Raw genomic sequence first — 18,700 nt, forward strand, 5'->3', positions numbered from 1 at the left:
CACAAAAGTGTGATCTCAAGATTATGGCAACGATTCCAGCAGACAGGAAATGTGTCCAGGCGCTACAGTACGGGACTTCCACAGTGTACAACACCACAAGAAGAGCGATATCTCACCATCAGTGCCCATCACACAGTCTTAATCTGCCAGGAAGTTTCATGTCAGCGCACTCGCACACTGCGCTGAAGAGTGAAAATCTCATTCTGGAGACATCCCCCAGGCTGTGGCTAAGACATGTCTCCGCAATATCCTTTCTTTCAGGAGTGCTGGTTCTGCGAGGTTCGCAGGAGAACTTCTGTAAAGTGTGGAAGGTAGGAGACCAGGTTCTGGCAGAAGTAAAGCTGTGAGGACGGGGCGTGTGTCGTGCTTGGGTAGCTCAGTTGGCACCGGCACGGTAACTCAGCGTGCTCGGTCAGAGGGTTAGTTACCCTCTGTACTAAAAAAACTAAGATAACTGATCAACAAAGAACATGGTCGGCTGTCATCGGACGTCCGCCCCGAACAAATTCAACGAACAATATAGAAAAAAATGAGATCTAAAAACACAAAAAAGGTTGGTAGAGCACTTGCCTGCGAAAGGCAAAGGTCCTGAGTTCGAGTCTCGGTCCGGCACACAGTTTTCATCTGCCAGGAAGTTTCATATCAGTGCACACTCCGCTGCAGAGTGAAAATCTCATTCTGTAAACATCGTAATGTTCATAGAAATTTCCGGCATCGCTTCCTACCGTTTACTGGTGCTGTTGTTGATTTTAATTCACGGACGAAGTCGTCGCCATGCTCGCTCCTTATTGCGAAGCAGCCACGGGACCATCCATCATTTTCATTAATAAGTGACTGCTGCATCGGCCATCTTCATGAATCTTTGCACGCTCTGGAGTAGAAAAATTTGGAAATTTCCTACGGGACCAAACTTCTGAGGTCATCGGTCCCTAGGCTTAGAAACTACTTAATCTATCTTAAACTAACTTACGCTAAGGACAGTACACACACACCCATGCCCGAGGGAGGACTCGAACTTCCGACGGGAGGCGTCGCGTGAACCGTGGCAAGGCACTGATACCACACGGATACCCCGCGGGCTCTTGCCTAGAGCTTTTGATACAACTACATCGACTCTCTATCTCCTGCCTGCACATTGAGTTTTCTTCTCTCATTTAGACGTTATCGGTACTGACGTATCACAGCTAAAGCATCAGCTACTACATAGCATGTTATTATGAAGCTACCTATTGTCTATGGCGGAAATGACGGGCGATTCGCTATTAGCGGCACTACCCTTGCCGTAATCGATACCATACATGGCGGCGAACCACGTTTCGTAACACTAAAACACCGAAACACCATCTCCCGGACTTAATAGCCAAGTTAAACACAAACAGTTAAACAAAGGACCGAGGTTGCTTAATCAGACACTTGATATCAGTGAGTTATATTGAGCGAAAGTACGAATAAGTCACTCAAATTCTATCAAATGATGTTTTAGTCAAGTAAGGTGTTTGCCAAACTTTGACTATAGGACCACTTGTTTTCCTTAACTAAATTTTGTGTGTGTGTATGTGGATCCATATAGGACGAATTTATATGAGATGTGGCAGTTTCTACAACGATATGACCTGTGTCACGAATCAAATTAATTGTGGTCGCGCCGCAGCCAGGCAATTATAAATGATGGGAAGAACTTCACAATAAATGTTCATACATATCTCAATAAGTATCCACGTGAACAAACCTGTTGTCTCCATTAAGGATGAAACACTGCAAAAGAGGCTCAGAAACATAATCCTTACACATGTGGCTACAAGACGATCTAAAATGGATTTAACATACTGAAATGTTAATGATAAGTTATGTAGAGGTTGGTACATCAGTAGCTTTCAAAACTGACCAATAGTTACGAATGCTTATTATGGTTTTTGTCTTACTCAAATTACAGAATGATTTTTTTGAGGACCCCCTCTGACATTGTTCAGTACACCTAAAGCCCTAAAGAGTACCATACAAATCCCGAATGGAAATAACCTAGTCGTGTAAACCTGCTTCACACTGTATCAGATACTTCGCTTACGAATGTGTTAATATTCTAAATTTTTTGATGGTTAAATCCGATAGATCAGTGAAATGCAAACATTACAGAATAACATAATATACTGTTGGTTCAAATGGCTCTAAGCACTACGGGACTTAACATCTGAGGTCATCAGTCCCCCTAGACTTAGAACTACTTAAACCTAAGTAACCAAAGGACATCACACACATCCATGCCCGAGGCAGGATTCGAACCTGCGACCGTAGCAGCAGCGAGGTTCCGGACTGAAGCGCCTAGAACTGCTCGGCCACAGCGGCCGGCAATATACTGTTGAAGAACTATCTTAACATCACTCAGAGTAATATCGGATTATATCAGTAGGCAAAATTTCATACATGTCTGAAACTTTTTAACAAAATCCATGAAACAATAAAACCATTAAGGATACAAAGCTCCTCAGACAAAAATGACAGTCACATTTACACTGCCACTGCTTGTACCCAATCAGTGCATACATGGCATTGCTAACTGCGGCCTCAAATACAGATATATCTACATGTACAGGCTAACTTTTGTACTAGATCTGGAATTACGTTACATATTTGATTTATTTACGTAATTAAAAATCCATAAAATTCTGTACATAATTTACATGTACTTGTCTTGACCATATCTTTAGCATACAGATTTATTTTAGGTAAGGACTGAGTAAATAAATACCATAAATATACGTCCTACAGATGTGCAGCATGCAATACCTCTTCTCCTACGCCCCTGAAGAATATTTCACGGTAACGAGATGTAGATACTTTAGACAATTAGCGTCATTGGGAGGTTAGATTTCGTATGAATAGGGAATGAAGTCAGTCGCTCTTTTTCAAGACAACCATCCCAGAAGGAGAACGGTAATACAAAAACTTCACAACTAACTTCCAGGAATGAATAAGGAAAACTGAAACATGTCCTCTTGTCCTCTTCGTAAATACAAAACAATATTGCTCAGTACAGTGTGAAATTTATCGTACACACCTAAGATTAGAGTTGGTGACGGCGGAGGTCAAAACCCTATGAGAAGCGGATGTCTTGGGGTATCGAATTTAATCTCTATTTTCAGCATTTTTTGTTTACATTAAATACAAACTTTTTAATTGTCTAGTTCGCAAACAATATACAACGTTAAATTTGATAACCAGTTTCTGTTGTTCATACAACCATCCACAGATCTGAGAGACTTGAAGTTAGCTTACCTAACCCCCCTCCCCGCTCTCCTCGAAGGAAGAAATCGTGTCATTTCCTTTACACCAGCTCCTCAGCGCGTCGCACTCTGTCCGTTATTCCTTAAGGTTACCAAGGTTGAGAAAGAAAAGCAACAAAGGCTGTGTCTGCAGTACGGATCAAACATTTTTCAAAAATCCATAAACGGAAAAGTTTGCAAGTATGTGAATCGAATCATTATTTTGTCATGTACAATAAAATTACAGAGACGGAAGAAGACGTCGGACCCTCCATCACTACGAAAATCAATCCCCGTGAGACCAGGTTGGAATATTAAAAATTCAAGGGCGAGTTTACGAACACTCTTCTTGCAGCAAATGCGACTTGTCGCCATCGCAATCTCATCACAGGCCAGCCTCCAAATGAAATTAATTATGTTTCCTTGGCCATGGCAGAGGAAATCAGCAGAAGTACAATGAAACTGGTAAACAAAAACTTCCTTTCCAGCGAAGAGAAGTTGATTCTTCCATATAAAACAGATACTGAAGCATTATTCGAGGCGGTATGTTACTACGTAATACTGCAATGACCTGTTTTTTAATTTTGTAATTTTGTGCGCCAGCGTGCAGACGATCCAAGTGTAGAAGGATATGATTCAGAAGACTATGAAGATTCGTCGATGGAATATGTTCCACTAGATGTTAAAGCTGAAGTCGTCGCCCTTGCCGAAGTGCATTCAAAATGGAGTTTGGCTGCTCTTCATACACCCAATAGCCGTCACTTGAAAGAAAAACCCTATGAATCGGTGGAAACAAGACGTAGGAAATGCTAGCACAAAAACTGACAATTTTCGGTTGATCGACTGCAAAGTTTTGAACGTTTCGTAGATATAAGAAGTTCCTTCATACAGGTTGGAAGATTCAAAATATTTTATTTTCACGATGAGTTGTAACACTTATTTCTGTCAGGTTCAATTCACGATACACGTATATGAATTTAAAAATGACTAAGAGAACAATTCAGCAAAGGATGACGGTGGCATCTTTCCCACTTCTTTACTTTTGCTTTCGTTTGCAAGCCAGTTCCTCCTGTGTGAAAAGTTTTAAATGAAGACACAGGATACAGCAACGAAAAGTAACGAAATTCATGAGCAGAAGAGTCGTTGCTACTCTGGAAGAATCCGCGCAGCTAGGTCAAGAATTTAAAACACAAACAAGATTCTTAATTGCTCATTTTGATATAAACTCGGATCAGATGAGGTGCCATTATCAAACAAGGTACAACAGATCGTTGGATTATCACAGAAATGAATTTGATTAAACTATCACATTCGTACATCGCACAGTACAATAGAACTGTATCTGGCAAGCTCCTCCGCAATGTACTGATCTGGCTACGTGAAGAAACAAAATGCATTGGCTTAAATATTTCGAAAACTGTTGATAAACTGACTGCAGAGTTTAAAAAATCTCGTTGTGTCTTCTTCAAAGTCTGGGAAGCTCCCCGGAGGTCTTTATCAGAACATTCTCGAAACAGTACTCCGTCCTTACGTGAAGAACGAAAAATTCTTACTCCTTGTTCATACCTGAGGCGGTTAAACCGATTGTGGTATGCACGAGGTGATTTTTGGAAATGAGCCTTGTGAGGCGAAGTGTACGCTCAATCAAATTCATACCGCCGAAATGTACACACGTCTCTCAACCTTGTGACGTTAATAAATATTCCAACAAACAGGTGAAACTTTTGATGCAGCGTTTGCAAAACGCCCGTGTTCTATTAATACACAAGATGGAAATAGCATCGAGCGAAGATCCTATCAATGTACATTCCTGGATTATAATATATAATTTATATGCTCTGTTATGGTAATGTTACCGTCTCCTGGACGCATTTAGTCATTGGTCAAATGGACAGATTTGCAAGATATTGACAGTCTTTTGGGAAACTTCCGCCAAGTGCAGGATTCTTATACAGGGTGGTCCATTGATCGTGATCGGGCCAAATATCTCACGAAATAAGCGTCAGACGAAAAAACTACAAATAACGAAACTTGTCTAGCTTGAAGGGGGAACCAGGTAGCGCTATGGTTGGCCCGCTAGATCGCGTTGCCATACGTCAAACGGATATCAACTGGGTTATTTTTAAATAAGAACCCCCATTTTTATTACATATTCGTGTAGTACGTAAAGAAATATGAATGTTTTAGTTAGACCACTTTTTTCGCTTTGTGATAGATGGCGCTGTAGTAGTCACAAACATTACGTAGGAAATCAGCATACATTGCACCATTTAGGATGCCATCGATAAAATGGGGGCCAATTATCCTTCCTCCCATAATACTGCACCATACATTAACCAGCCAAGGTCGCTGATGTTCCACTTCTCGCAACCATTGTGGTTTTCCGTAGCTCAGTAGTGCATATTTGCCGGTTTACGTTACCGCTCTTGGTGAATAACGCTTCGTCGCTAAACAGAACGCGTGCAAAAATTCTGTCATCGTCCCGTAATTTCTCTTGTGCCAGTGGCAGAACTGTACACGGCGTTAGAAGTCGTCGCCATGCAATTCCTGGTGCATAGAAATATGGTACGGGTGCAGTCGATGTTGATGCAGCATTCTCAACACCGACGTTTTTGAGATTCCCGATTCTCGCGCAATTTGTCTGCTACTGACGTGCGGATTAGCTGCGACAGCAGCTAAAACACCTACTTGGACATCATCATTTGTTGCAGGTCGTGGTTGACGTTTCACATGTGGCTAAACACTTCCTGTTTCCTTAAATAACGTAACTATCCGGCGAACGGTTCGGACACTTGGATGATGTCGTCCAGGATACGGAGCAGCATACATAGCACACGCCCGTTGGGCATTTTGCTTACAATATCCATATATCAACACGATATCGACCTTTTCCGCAATTGGTAAATGTTCCATTTTAAAACGGGTAATGTATCACGAAGCAAATACCGTCCAGACTGGCGGAATGTTACGTGATACGACATATTTATATGTTTGTGACTATTACAGTACCATCTGTCACAAGGCGACAAAAGTGGTCCAACTAAAACATTTATATTTCTTTACGTGCTACACGAATATGTAACAAAAATGGGGGTTCTTGTTTTTTAAAAAAACGCAGTTGATATCCGTTTTACCCATGGCAGCGCCATCTAGCGGGCCAACGATAGCACCATCTGGTTTCCCCCTTTCAACCTAGACAAGATTAGTTCTTTGTAGTTTTTTCGTTTCATGGATATTTAGTGAGATATTTGGCCTGGTCACTATCAATGGATCACGATTAATACATGTTTCATCTTCTCTGCAGTGGTTTAATTGGTAATTCTGCACATCATGTCGGTTGATATTATCGAGGTCACATTATCCTTTGCAATTGTTTCGATCAGCACTAACCTGCAGTCCTTTCGACACGAGAATCTTCAGCTTTGAGTGGTTCCTGTATAATTAACGCCGTGTGGGGAGTTTCTCAATGTTTGGAGAGACGAGGCGGCTCACGTCTTGTATGAAAGCCACCAAGGACGGCTGTTATCAATGGCTGCGGTAGCTAATTAGTGGGTGTCTCCTCTCCTATATAAGGTGTGCGCCACGTTCCGAGGGCATTGCCGCATCGTCTCACTCACAGGAAATCACCATGGGAGGCCCCGTGCTCAAGGTAAGCATAGCAATACTTAACGTTTAGTCACCAATACAACTGACGTACTAGTCTTGTTTGCAAATCCTTTGATACATTTCTTACATCTCATTTTGTTGTTTCTGTATTGTCGACAATATCTGTAGAAAACACGTTGTAGTAATTCTGTTTTTACCTTTTTTTACATCAACTCGCGGTGGTTTGGAGGAGAATGTTGCTCTGTAGCTGTCGACATATTTCTTTCAATATAAAAATGTTTCCTCATTGCGTTCAAAAACGAGTGCTACATTCCACAGTCGAGTGTTGCGAGGTCGAACGCTGTTAAGGAAGTTCGGAGAACCACAATTTGGGACAAATTGCGGAACGATTCTGTTGACCTCCACCAAAGCTCACCTCTCAAAGGCTCATTAAAAAAAGTAATGAAGATTATGACTTGTACACAGGCATACCGGCAACCATTCTTCTTGCGCGTGGAACAGTGAAGGGAAATTGCTCTACGCACCGTACAGTGGCTTGTCGGGTACGTACACTATCTGATCAAAAATACCCAGACATCTATTACTGGACATCCAACTGGTATGTGTCCACCCTTCGCCTTTATGACGGCTTGAACTCTGCAAGGGATATTTTATTGAGATGCTTGGAGGTCTGTCGAGGAATGACAGGCCATTCTTGGTCCAACATGGAAATCAAGGAAGATAGTAATGTTGGACGCTGCGTCTGGAGCGAAGTCGACTATCTGACTAATCGCAAAGATGTTCCATTAGACTCACGACGGGACTCTGGGCAGGCCAATCCATTTCGTGAATGTTACCGTCCACAAACCATTTGCTCACAGAGGCAGCGTTACGAAAAGGAAAATTGTCTTTGGTTATAAACAATTGTCGTCTCCGAACTGTTCCTCTACTGTACGCAGTACACAGTGCAGTAAAATGACTTCATATCCTTCCGCATTTAACTTTTTCGTAAGTGCAATAAGGGGACCACAACCCAATCACGCAAAAGGGCCGTATGCAGTAACGTCCTCTGTACTTCAATGTACGCATCGAATATGATGGCAAGCAGAGTTCTCCAGGTATTCGCTAAATCCAAATTCTTCCATGGGATTGTCACCGGGTATACCGTGGTTCATCACTTCAAACCACTTGTTTCCAGAAATCCACTGTCTAGTAGAAACTCTCTTTGCATAACTTAAAGTGTCAATTATCACTGACTTCGGCAATGTATGGCTTATGAGAAGCTGGTCGACCACTGCAATTCAATCTGCTTACCTCCCTACGGGACTGCTGGCAGCACTTTGGAACTCTCGAGCGCTTCATTTCGCTGATTTCGTGTGATCTCTTACGACCAACGGTCCCTGATAATCAGTACATGAGTTCTTCCTGGGCTTATCTGTGATTGTTCCTTCACGTTTTCATTTCACAATCACATGACCAACAGTCAATGAGGGCAACTTTGGTTGACATGTCCGTAATGGATTCATTACCCAGTGACGAATCCACATTGAAGTCACTGAGCTCTAGTGATTCACCCATTCTCTTGATAATGTTGCTCTACTGACACCAGCATACTCTCCACTTCCTTTTACACTGGCTCGGGAGACCTAGTGATCAACTGAGTATAACATAGGGGTTTCCTGATAATTTTGATCCGATAGTTTATGTACCAGGCATAGATGTATGAAACCGAAATTTCCCTATAGATGATGCTAGCGGTCAGTGTAGGGCCTTTGAGACCGCGTCTGCAGCGCTATCTGCTTCCTGTAACGGCTGACGACGAATGTCAACACACAGTAACCCAAGTTCCACATATACGTATATGTTTCAAACCCGTAAACATGTCGGGTTTTGTGCCTACAAACTACGATTTGCAGACAGCATCTGTTATCATGTGGACAGTAACTGCTGCAGAATCGCGTCGAATGGTTATCGAAGCTTTCGGCGAACATGCTCTTGGGAAAACAGTGTTTCGAGTGGTTCAAAAAATTCAAAAGTTTTGATTTTCACGTGAGAAACGACGAGAGCGAGAAACTACAGAGAAAGTTCGAAGACAACGAATTGCAGGCCTTATTGGATGAAGATGGTACTCAAACTCAACAGAAACTCGCGTGACAATTGAAGGTGACCCAGAAAGTCGTTTCTCTTCGGTTGACAGTTATTGGAAAGGTGTAGAAAGTGGGAAAATGGGTTCCAAGTGATCTGAATGAAAGACAGCAAGCAAATCGAAAGACCAGTTGTGAAACGCTAAGGACAACACACACCCACCCGCGCACTCGAACCTTCGACGAGAAGAGCCGCACAACCGCGACAAAACGCCTCTGACCGAACGGCTACCCCGCGCTCGCCGGATAAAAGGAAAATCGTTCTCCATCGAATAGTGACAGGTGATGAAAAAATGATATATTTTGAGAATCCTAAGCGTCGTAAATCAAGGGTGAATCCAGTCAAACCATCGACATCCACTGCAAGATCAAATCGCTTTGGAAAGAAGACAATACTCTGTGTTTGGTGGGATCAACGGGTGTCATCTGCTATGAGCTGCTAAAACCTGGTGAAACTGTTAACACTGATTGCTATCAACAGCCAATAATAGATTTAAATCGAGTATTACCTGAAAAAAGAGCGGAATATTGAAAAGGTAACACAAAGTTATATTGCTGCTTGATGACACACAGCAAAACGGGTCAGGGAAACGATCGAGGCGTTCAGTTGCGAAATACTAGGGCGTGCGGCTTATTCTCCAGACTTGGCTCCGTCCGATTATCAGCTATTTGCATCACTGGGACACGCTCTCGATGAACAACGCTTCAGTTCGTATGAAAAAGTACGAAAGCCGCTCGCTGACTTTTTTTTTTGCTTGGCACGCATAGCTTGCCGGAGGGGTGGGAGAAATGTGTAAATAACAGTGGAGATTATCTTGAATAAAATGTTGTTTATCAGTATCAAACAGCAGTCGTGTAATTATTGCAGCCAAATTCCGGTTTCATACTTCTACACTTGTGAGACGTACTTGTAAAATGTAAATTTGAGAATTTAGCATGGAGTGGTGTCCTCAAGTGCTACCCGTCGTAACCTCTAAATGTCATGGCATGGCATTAATGTGTTCCAGAGATTTAGATAATTTCGGCTACAGTTGAGGCTGTCCGTGGAAGTGTTCGAAAAACCGTGTCCTTAAAAACTGCTGCAAAGCCCAGGATGACCTGCAGATAATGGGTGCTTAGTGCAGAGTCTGACAGCTGCTACCCAATTTAAGTAAATCTAATACAACGAGTGTAGACCGGTGAAAATACCGAACGTTATTTGACTATAACAGCAGTCCAACCACACAGATGATCTGATGTTCCTTAGGCTCGTATTTCGTTGATTAGGAAGCATTGCAGAACTCTACAGAACACCTTCCAGAAGTCGTGGCACAGCATCAACCGGGACTCCGGTATTTACTACTTCCTACGTCTCGTCGATGAATTGAGCGTGCTGATTTCACGCGATCATTGTTTTCGGAAACCGTGTTGATTCCTATTGAGGAGATTTTCAGTCTCCGGAAATGTCACAGCAAACGAGTATAAAACATGTTCCAAACTCCTCATCTATGACATATAATATTCTGCCGTGTCACGGCACTGAATATTTGTTCATGCTTGACAGTGGGGTAATGGAGGAATTGCAGTAGTAGAATAAAAATTCTACAGCTATCGGGGCCGGTTTAAAACCCAAGCGCCATAAGCTACCGTATGTGTGTGTGTGTGTGTGTGTGTGTGTGTGTGTGTGGACAAGGTGTGTCACAAGTAGTAGCTAAAACTTATATCTACATCTACATAGCATCTCTTCAAATCACACTTAAATGCCTGGCAGAGGGTTCATCGAACCACCTCCACAATAATTCTCTGTTACTCCTCTCTCGAACAGCGCGCGGAAGAAACGAACACTTACATCTTTCCGTGCGAGCTCTGATATCCCATATTTTATTATGATGATAGTTACTCCCTAAGTCGGTCGGCGCCAGTAAAATATACTCGCATTCGGAGGAGAAAGTTAGTGATTGAAATTTTGTCAGAAGATTCCGTTGCAACGAGAAACCCCTTTATTTTAATATTCCTGTATCACGTCCGTGACACTCATTTGCCCATATCTCGATAATACAAAACGTGCTTCCCTTCTTTGAAATTACTCGATGTCCTCCGTTTATCCCATCTGGTAAGGATTCCACACCGCGTAGCTCTACCGCAAAATAGGACGGACAAGCGTAGTATAGGAAGTCCCTTTAGTAGATGTGTAGCATCTTCTATGTGTTTTGCCAATAAACCATGTCTTTGGATCGCCTTCCTCACAGCATTTTCTACGTGTTCTTTCTAATTTAAGTTAACGGCAACTGTCATTCCTAGGTATTTATTTGAATTTAGGGCCTTTAGATTTGATAGATTTATCGTGGAATCGAAGTTTAAAGGATTCATTTTAGCACTCATGTGGATGACTTCACATTTTTCATTATTTAGGGGAAATTTTCACATTATACAGATATTCTTTGTTAAATCGTTTTACGATTTGTTTTGCTCTTCTGATGACTTTACTGTTCGACAAACGACAGCGTCATCTGTAAACAACTGAAGACGGCTGCTCAAATTGTCTCCCAAACCGTTTATACAGCTAAGGAACAGCAGTCTATAACACTACCCTGGGGAAAGCCAGAAATCACTTCTGTTCCACTCGATTACTTTCCGTCAATTACTACGAACTGTGACCTCTCCGACAGGAAATCGCGAGTCCCACTTGATAATTGAGACGAAATTCCATAAGCATGCAATTCGATTAGAAGCCGCTTCTGAGGTACGGTGTCAAAAGCATTCTGGATATCTAGAAATACGGAATCAATTTGAAATCATTTGTCGACAGTAATCAACACTTCGTGTGAGTAAAGAGCTAGTTGTGTTTCACAAAACAACGTTTTCCAAATCCGTGTTGACTATGTGTCAATAGAATGTTCTCTTCGAGGTAATTCATAATTTTTTTAATACAATATATGTTCCAAAATTCTATTGCGTATCGGCGTTACTAAAATAGGCTCTTAATTTAGTAAAATTACTGTTGTTGCCTTTCTTGAATTCCGCTGTGACCTGTGCAGCTTTTCAGTCTTTGGGTACGTACCTTTCCCTGAGCGAACGATTGTATATGATTGTTAAGTAAGGAGCTATTGCTTCAGAATACAATGAAAGGAACCTGATTGGTGTACTGTCTTTGTTACTCCTGTTGACAGCTGTTCTCGATTAGAATTCTGGAACATTTACTTCGTCTCTTTTGGTGAAGAAATTTCGGAAGGCTGTGTTTAATAACTCTGCTTTAGTAACACCGTCATTAACAGTGTTTTCATTGCAATCGCCCAGAGAATACATTGATTGTATCTTGCCGCTAACATAATTTACTTACGCCTAGAATGTCTTTGAATTTTCTGCAGCTTTCAAGAAAAAGTTTCGTTGTGGAAACTGTTATAAGCATCTTGTATTGAAGTTCTCACCAAATTTAGTGCACTACGACACCGTCATCAGTATATGACCATACCGCTATCCCATGACTTTTGTCATCTCAGTGTAATTTATACAAAGTTTGCCTTAAGCTCGTCTTATCAATGAAAGACGACTGACTCGTGAATGGGTGGGGGGGTCATCCAATGATAACTCACTTGTGTGAAGAAATGCTATAGGACCGACCATGGCAGTCATTAAGTGGGTCCTGACATCCTTTTAACAACTATTTCTAATTTTTATTCTTCAAAGCACTCAGCATTTTGTGGAGCATGCAATGTCCTGTGAGTGAGAGACTCCTGTGGTGTTGCAGACGCTGGTGGTGCTGTTGGTGACAGCGGTGGTGTCCTACGCGTCCGCGTTGCCTGCCACTGCTGGAGCCCCTGGTGCAGGCAGGGAGTCGCTGACCCCTGCAGAGAGCTTCGCGTTCGGCTTCGGGTGGGGACCCTGGGGCTGGCGCGCTTGGCCTGGTAACTGACCCGCACTCTACACCAAGTACACCCTACAGCCCCAACATAACGGTCACGCCGCTCAGGACCCTCTGTACAATATTATGTTTGAGAGCACGCAGAATGGATCAACATCAGAGACATGTTTCCTGCCAAAATGTGTAACGGAAAGAAATGAGTGAGTCTCTATTGAGATGACTCCACAGATTTGGGAATTCCATAAGATAAGTTTGACGGGCGCTAAACTTACCAGTATCCAGTGCTATTGAGGTGTAAATGCGAGGGTAGCAATGAAACACAGCCATTTGTAGTCCTAAGATGTAAACTTTTATGTTGAAGCATTAGGATCAGGATCAAGATGGAGGTATTGGAAGAGGAGTAAAAGTGAAACCATACCTAACCCTTCTCAAATGACATACCACTCGTCGTTAGAAGTAAAGGAAACTTAGGACATCGCCTGAATGTGATAGAATTTGTTGTTGTCTTCAGATCGGAGACTGGTTTGATATACCTCTCCACGATAGCTGTCCTGTACAAGCCAGTTAATATCTACATAACTACTCGTACAGCAACCTACAACTATTTGATCCTGCTTACCGTTGTTACCCCTTGGTTCCATACTATCCACCTTCCCCTTTGCCTTCAATACTACCCTCCATTACCAAAACTGACGATTCATTGATGCCTTAAGATGTGTTCTATTCCATCTTTTAATCAAATTTTTCCCCAATTCCAATTAATACCACCTCATTAGCTTTCCGATCTACAGATCAAACCTTCAGTATTGTCCTGTAGCTTCACATTTCTAAAGCTTCTATTCTCTTCTTGTCTGAACTATTTATTGTACGTACCGTTTATGTGCAACCAGTTGGCTGTTTAACCCTATCTTGAGACTGAAACGTCCCCTTAGAAAAACTATATATGACTGTGCTTCAGTATTGTCCTGTAGCTTCACATTTCTAAAGCTTCTATTCTCTTCTTGTCTGAACTATTTATTGTACGTACCGTTTATGTGCAACCAGTTGGCTGTTTAACCCTATCTTGAGACTGAAACGTCCCCTTAGAAAAACTATATATGACTGTGCTTAAACTGACACACAATATTTTTGGGGCAACGGAATATGACTTTCAATAATCCCTACAAGAGAATGGCCCTGACTAAATTAACCTATACCTTTCACAAATCACTTAGCTCACAAAAATCTTCCTTACTCGAACTACTGCAGTTCAGCGAGCGCCACTACTGCCAGCTAAATAAAAGATTCAAACTACTGAAGGCACTAACTACAGATAGGCATAGTTAGCAAATGAAAGATTTTGATAGAGAACAAACAATGTATTTACCTTAATAGTGTTCAAAAGTCATAATATATATAGCAGTTCATGACATCCAGTCTTACAAATGTACTGTCTCTGATGGACACACGTCCAGATCATCCGCTCTCAAAATTCCATCTCTCTCCCCACATCCACCACTGCTGGCGGCTCACCTCCAACTGTGCAATGCTTCGCGCTATTAACACTACAATGGCGAATATTGCAACAACAATGCCAACCAGCCACAGACTGCACACAGCACAGTCAGTGATTTTCATATAGAGCGCTACATGTCGTTACCAATACAAAAACCCAAACAGCCTACTTACAAGACTTTCTACCATTTCAATTTGTCTTCGATATGGATCGAAGCTGAAGTAATGGGTTAAAATTTGTGCCACAGCTGGGCTTGAACCTGGGTCTCCTGTTTATTAGGAATGAGGGCAAACCACTACATCACCAGAGCCTTGTGGCTCTCAGACTTGCAGATACTACGGTAGTCGAATGCCCTCCCTAGGACAAACTTCATTTCACATCTTCAGCCCATTTACCCCTTCTGAAATCGTCAGTATTGTCAAGGCTCCCCGAGACTGGAACAGCAAAAAAATGGTTCAAATGGCTCTGAGCACTATGGGACCTAACATCTGAGGCCATCAGTCCCCTGGAACTTAGAACTACTTAAACCTAACTAACCTAAGGACTTCACACACATCCATGCCCGAGGCAGGATTCGAACCTGCGACCGTAGCAGTCGCGCGGCTCCGGACTGAGTGCCTAGAACCGCGAGACCACCTCGGCCGGTTTGGAATAGCACCCCTGCTTTGTACGTAATGGGGAAATGTTGCCCGTACCTCAAGCGTAGGTGATCAGCTCATGTGATGGAACTATATTTTCGTGGAGACATATGAATCTCAACTCCACCTTCGATAAGGATAGAAGATGAAGCAGAAGATCTGGGTTCAAGTCCTGGCCGTGGCGTAAGTTTTAATAGATAAAGTTGAGAATAATACCCCTCCAGAAAAATATAATTCCATCAGATCAGTTTCAGTTTATATTCGATGGTAACAAATTTCTCTGTTAAAGAAATGTTTTTCTTGGTATTTCCAACCTGTATTTTATATCTCCGTTATTTTGTATCCTATCTACATCCGTCGTCGATGCTTGTTTTGGTACCGAAAAAACAAAACTCATTCATAGCTTTTTGTGCCTTGTTTCCTGATCTAATTCCTTCCTGATAAACGTAGGTTTGAATTTCTTCACTCTGCCTTTCGAGATAATTCCTGGAGTCAGTACTGCCTCGAACGTACCTTCCCTGAGGCCGGTTTCGATCTCATTTTCCATTCGTTTGCAAAGAATCCCGACAGTATTCTGCAAGCGTCGCTTATTAAACTAATGGTTCTCTAATACTATCACGCTAATATACGCCTTCCTTGTAATTAAAAGCATACATTTAGTTTAAAGTCTGACAGTGTTTCGTTCTTTCATATATCCTGAACACCAGATGGAATAGTTTTGTCGTATCTGGTTCTCTGAAAGATCGCAACAATTTTAAAGTAATGTCGTCTACCCATGACAGCTTACATACCTTATAATACAACTCAAGGATAAATCAACCTCTGACTTAAGTATTATGAGAAAAATAAACAGAAAAATTATACTAGAAGAGAAAGTAAGAATAAACTGGTTGGTCGAAGAAATGAAGATATGAGAAGAAATAATGAACGCAAGTAGATGGACGCTAGTAACACTGAACATACACCGAAGTATTTGGATGTAAAGTAGAAAGCAGTAGATATAGCATGACAGCCGCATAGTTTGGAGTGGAAATATGGACTTTTTCTTGGGGGGGGGGGGGGGGGCAGAGAAGAATAAATCGCCAGCATAAGCAATGTATTACTGATCACGAATACTGAAACTGAAGTGGAGAGACAGAGTACGAAATGGAAGTATATATTTACCAAGAAACATCACAGAAATGGGACAGTAGGACATTTGTCGCTGAGACCATGAACCGCAAGAACAGCAAACTATAAAAATCTTCCTCGGTAGAAAAACGTTAGAACACGTGAAGCTTCCATGGTAATAGGGGGGAAAACAACGGGTCAACTACTAAAGAATATGATGGGGAAATGTGTATTCTTATTCCTCTCTTTATATTCTGTTAGTTTTATGTTAATTACAGGTAACCGAGTTTCACTGGTATGCATATACATGACGCACTTGCGTCTGAAACCGACAGCGTAAGAATTTTGGAGAAGAGTACTTAAGAATGTGAAGAAGAACAGGACATGCAAGGGTTGCCAACGAAGCATACGTTGCCACAACCAAAAGTAGATCAACTGCCTTGCATTTTCAGGCAATCTCGAGACCCTATACAGAAACTACACAACTACTGCGTAGATATATACATCAAAACAAAAAAACAGATTTCCTTAAAAATGTGTGACAAGCGTCAAAGCTGCCACTCGTTACTTGTAGACGAGGCATGGTAAGATAGAAAGAGCTGAGAGCGTTAAACTCATCGGAGAAATGGTACAATTGAGAACTGGCGAAGGAGTTGCCAGCAACATCAAGCGAGAACAGACTGTCATTGCTTTTCTCAGGACACAAGATGTATGTCGGAGAAAAGCTATCTAAAGGCTAGTTAAGCTAATACATTACAACGCTGTGATTAAAGAGACTGTCTCTGACTGTGGATGGCCCTGAAGACGAGAATGTCAGGACTGAAACAAACCGAGAAATTAGAGAGGAAGATCCTCCACAAGGTATAGGACCCAAAAATCGTAGGTGGACATTGTAGATTAAGGTGAGTGAAAACTGTGTCACGAAACAAGAAAAAGGAGACCAAAATTTACTGGTATTATTTAGGAAAGTTGAGACGTGGGTAATAAAACAGATTTTTAGTATACTGGAAAGGAGACATAAAGTTTGCAACAGATAGTTCAGAGACGTGAGAAAGGATCTTGAATGGGCTGTATTAAATCTAGGAGACGTGACAGACTGGACAAAGTAAGAGTGAGTGAGCGAAAGCTTTCATGTCTTCCATTAAGAATACAAACTGAATGGACACGGGAAAGGAAACAGGCTGCTTCAGTAAAAATGCAAAGCTTCAGGGCTGCAAAGAAATCTTCACGTAATACGTGACAGTCAGCTAACGTGTTCTTTAACAGCAGTTATCGAATAAAAATATTACAGATAAGTGGGGAAAGTGACATATAAACGTTTATTTTTCTATGGTGAAAACACTAGAATAAACACATTGTCTGAGGAACTAGAGAAATCGTAGCCATAAAAATAAGTATATGCTGCTTAAAAGAATAACGTTCTACTCTTCTAAAATTTTCATGTAATAACAAAAGGACTGTTTATGAAACCTGTATTTTTTCATGTTTAAATTATTAAAGTTCTTTCAAATCGCTGTGTAATTATTTCTCTGAAAAAATTATGTTGTTTTCCATGACTTTCGTGTTATTATTATATTTAATTCCTTATTATTTTTTATTAAATGTGAATTATTTTTTTGTTTTTTTGTTTTAAGGTTATGGATTTGGGTATCCTTTCTGGGGCTAAAGACCACACCGACGCATCTCAAGTTTGTGAAGATGTCAACGCCCGCTTTGGAATTCACTGAAAGGAATCTCAAAGCTCAAACACTGTATTTTAAAGCACTGAATAATAAAAAACTGTTGCAAACATAAGATACTTTATTTGAATTAGGTATGTTTAAAATAAGGAAGAATTACATAAATTTCGCCATATAACTAAATACTGAAGCTATTGAAGTTAATATACAGTCAGCTAACAGACAACCTTTCAACTCGTATCAGAATTCGAGAAAAGCAGTTCACAATTGGGGCTGCCACATACTATACTGACGAGAAACTGATGAAAAACAATATCCATGAAGACATCCAAGTGCTGCATATCCCCTTATTTTTTCAGGGTACGTGATACCTCATCCCAGCAATGTTAGACAGTGACCTCCTACAGAGCGTGGTTATTAATTTCAGTGTGTTTACTGTAGTATCTATCCATAAATTCCTTTATCTGCTTTCCAATAAGCTCTATGGGATTAAAATCGCAATGGTATGCCGTGGCAATAAGCCAACGGAATTACGTTCCACAACCTTAACCATTTTCTGAACTATGGATCGGTATACAAGCATCAACCTAGTTAGGCTTTAATTACAGTGATATGTGCATTGGTTCTGTACAAGCCAATGTATGATGTCTCTCTTTTTTCAAGGTATTCATAGACTGGATTCAACGCAGTCGCTACGACGCGAATTATTACTTACACATATAACTCTGTAATGCTTCATTCGTAGCAGAACATGACTGTACTTTTAACAACTTCCCCAATCATACCTTCGTGATAATCTCCAGTTTCTAATCACCGGCAGCGCAGACAAGCGACTGCGTCACTCACTGCAATGACCTGAGTGCTACTCATTCTTTGGAAGGAAAGAAGGAAGGGAGAAATGTAGGAGGATCAGAGTTTAACGTCCTGTCAACAGCGTGGTAGTTAAAG

General features: G+C 41.4%; 1 protein-coding gene across 1 annotated transcript; it reads left to right on the forward strand.

The window, feature by feature from the left end:
• Positions 1-3,689: 3,689 nt before the first annotated feature.
• Positions 3,690-17,899, forward strand: LOC126285097 (uncharacterized). The gene is made up of 5 exons (XM_049984422.1): positions 3,690-3,803; positions 3,864-3,971; positions 6,810-6,909; positions 12,717-12,873; positions 17,708-17,899. The coding sequence occupies exons 1-5, from the start codon at positions 3,690-3,692 to the stop codon at positions 17,865-17,867; spliced, it is 639 nt and encodes a 212-aa protein (XP_049840379.1). The 3' UTR covers positions 17,868-17,899.
• Positions 17,900-18,700: the final 801 nt, after the last annotated feature.

The sequence above is a fragment of the Schistocerca gregaria genome, chromosome 8 (assembly GCF_023897955.1).
Source record: "Schistocerca gregaria isolate iqSchGreg1 chromosome 8, iqSchGreg1.2, whole genome shotgun sequence".
Classification (NCBI taxonomy): Eukaryota; Metazoa; Arthropoda; class Insecta; order Orthoptera; family Acrididae; genus Schistocerca; species Schistocerca gregaria.